The following is a 2543-nucleotide window of genomic DNA, read 5'->3' on the forward strand; positions in this document are numbered from 1 at the left end:
GTAGAATACCTTCTCAGGCATAAAGGTGTAGTCAGAGACATATTAGAGGCAGAAACAGGAGTTAAGAGGACTAGAGGTTAAATAGTCAAGGATGTGGAATGTTCTAGTTCTAGGGAAATGTGAAAATAAAGTCATGCTAGGAGAGTGACGGTACCTGTTTGTCTTCCATTACTATAATTACACATAGAAGATCACTCAGGATCATCATAAAACTGCTTGTAATACCCTTTATATCGTAGTATATATTCCGCATTCGTTCGCTCGAAATTATGTTGTATTTTTCGGGTGTTTAGTAATTAGTTAATGCAACAGTTTAAGCCAATTTTTTTTTAAATACTACTGTAATATACAATCTAAAGAAGTTTCACTTCTTACGCGTATACACTAATACACGTTTTATTTTACAGTGGCGTTCCCAAATATTTTCGTTTCATTGGCTTACCCTGTATATTCACACTGTAATTTAATTGTTCATTTCTTACACAAGACTCTACTGTCTAAAATTAAGCTAATTTATATCGTGTTTTCTTCCTTTCAGCTGGAAGATCATTCAACGCGTGGTCTATCCTGTGGTACGTGGGATCGTTCGTAGGACTAATTGCGTTCTTTTTTATAATATCATTCTCAGAATGGTGTTGTAAAAGGCGTCTTTGGAACCGTCGGAACACGCGTAACGCAATCACGACACCCTCCCCAAACGGCACGAACGATCCGGCACCTCCAGCTTACGATTTATTCGCACCCCCCTCGTATGACAGTATTTATAAGGATGGTACAGACGAAAAGCCCCAGTTCGATGTTTACGTGGTTCCTATATCTAGTGGAGAAGAACTTGGGACACAGTTTTGCGGGTCCTTGATAAATGAAAGTAGAGCGACTAATACAGACGAGACCACAGGACCGCCTTCGTACTCTTCAACTGCTGATGTGACTTCAGCAAATAGTGAAGACTGCGGAGAGACGGCTTCTACACAGACTGATGATTCGTTATCAAAAAATAATAATAAAGAAAGAAGGACGAAACGCAGAGCCCCTCAGCCGTCATCTTCAAGTGTAGTGGTGTCGTTGGAAGATCCTAGAGATGATGGAGGCGGCAAAACTTCCCTACAGTAACCATTTGCCTTGAATGGTTATTTTGAAACAATTTTATTTATTCTTATACTATTTGTATACATATACTTTGTTAGTTTAGTTAGTATGGAATATCCAAAACTAGTCTTAATATTCCAGTGTGAATGGCATGCGCGAGGAATATTTTAGCAGCGGAATACTTAATATTATTATTAGATTTTTACTATTATATATGTATGTAATCAAGGCTTGTGAAATTAGTTTTTTAGTAATATATGGAATAAGAGTTGCTTTTGATGCGTGTGTGTGTGTGTGCTGTGTGAAGGGATGAAAAAGAAGCGACTGTTACTATAGGTACGTCTCTGGAAAATAAATAATTGGTACGAAAATTGAAGTATTAAATATGTAAAGAAACTTTTGTGATATATTTAGCTACCTTCTTATTGTAAACTGAAAGTGAGTGTGTATTTTGAGCGAGCGATTTTTGTACTATTTGAGACTGATTGAATTTTTGTAAAATATCGATAGTAATCATGGTGTAAACGTAACAATTTATTCGTACTTTTGTGGAACTAGATTTCCACTAACACATCACTGCACAAATAAATACGTCTCATATTTGTAAATAGAAAATATAACTAGTTGGTTTTACAATTAAGTCCTTAAATAAAGATAAAATGAATTAAATAGTGCATTTTAACAATAAGACAAAGGTGTTATTCCAATTCCATTTTGCTATTATTATTTTAAGTAATCGTACATTATGGAATGATTAAAACAAATGTTAAGAAAAGAAGTATAACCTTCTTTTAAAAACATTAAGTTATATGCAATAATAGTAAAAGTGAAATTCAACTGACGTTCCTATTTAAACATCCTTATTATAGTTATAATTAAATAGCATTTTTAATTAAATGGTTTATTCAGAATAATTAAAAAATTTAAACGTTATGAAAGGCACAAGAACCATTTTAATAACTGGCTAATACTTTTATGAAAATCAAAAAATCAAAAATATAACAATGAAGTTACCGAGAACTTTACAAGAAAATATTCTACACTCCATCAGCTATTTGACAAATTTGTCATTGTTATGACTTACTTATTTACAATTCCCAAATTTTCGAAACATTTTTATAAAAACTTTATTTCGATAATTTAGATGTAATTTAGTTACTATTCATTGAATAAAAATTACGATATTTAAAAATACGACAAAATCATTCGTGTTATACAGTACGTATCATTCGGTTGGTATTTAAACAGTTGGGAAGCAAGATAGGGTGGTGAGGCGGGTAACAGCCCCACCTACTCTGGTGTTTCGATGCCATTTTCTGAATTTTACGGTATGCCAATATATCAACTAATTTAATTATTGTATTTGTTAATTATCATTTAAATAGTTTTAATTGGTTTAAGTAAATTATTTCTATATTTCAAACTGAATAAAAACTATTTAAATGATAATTAAC

At 32.4% G+C, this 2543-nt stretch overlaps 1 protein-coding gene across 1 annotated transcript; it reads left to right on the forward strand.

Moving 5' to 3' along the window:
- Positions 1-507: 507 nt before the first annotated feature.
- LOC108739881 lies at positions 508-1758 on the forward strand (the record flags this gene model as incomplete). The annotated part of the gene is made up of 1 exon (XM_018473971.1): positions 508-1758. A coding segment is annotated over one exon (606 nt), but the record flags the coding sequence as incomplete, so codon positions are not given.
- Between the last annotated feature and the right edge of the window lie 785 nt (positions 1759-2543).

This window comes from Agrilus planipennis, unplaced genomic scaffold, assembly GCF_000699045.2.
Source record: "Agrilus planipennis isolate EAB-ADULT unplaced genomic scaffold, Apla_2.0 scaffold248, whole genome shotgun sequence".
NCBI classification, from domain to species: Eukaryota; Metazoa; Arthropoda; class Insecta; order Coleoptera; family Buprestidae; genus Agrilus; species Agrilus planipennis.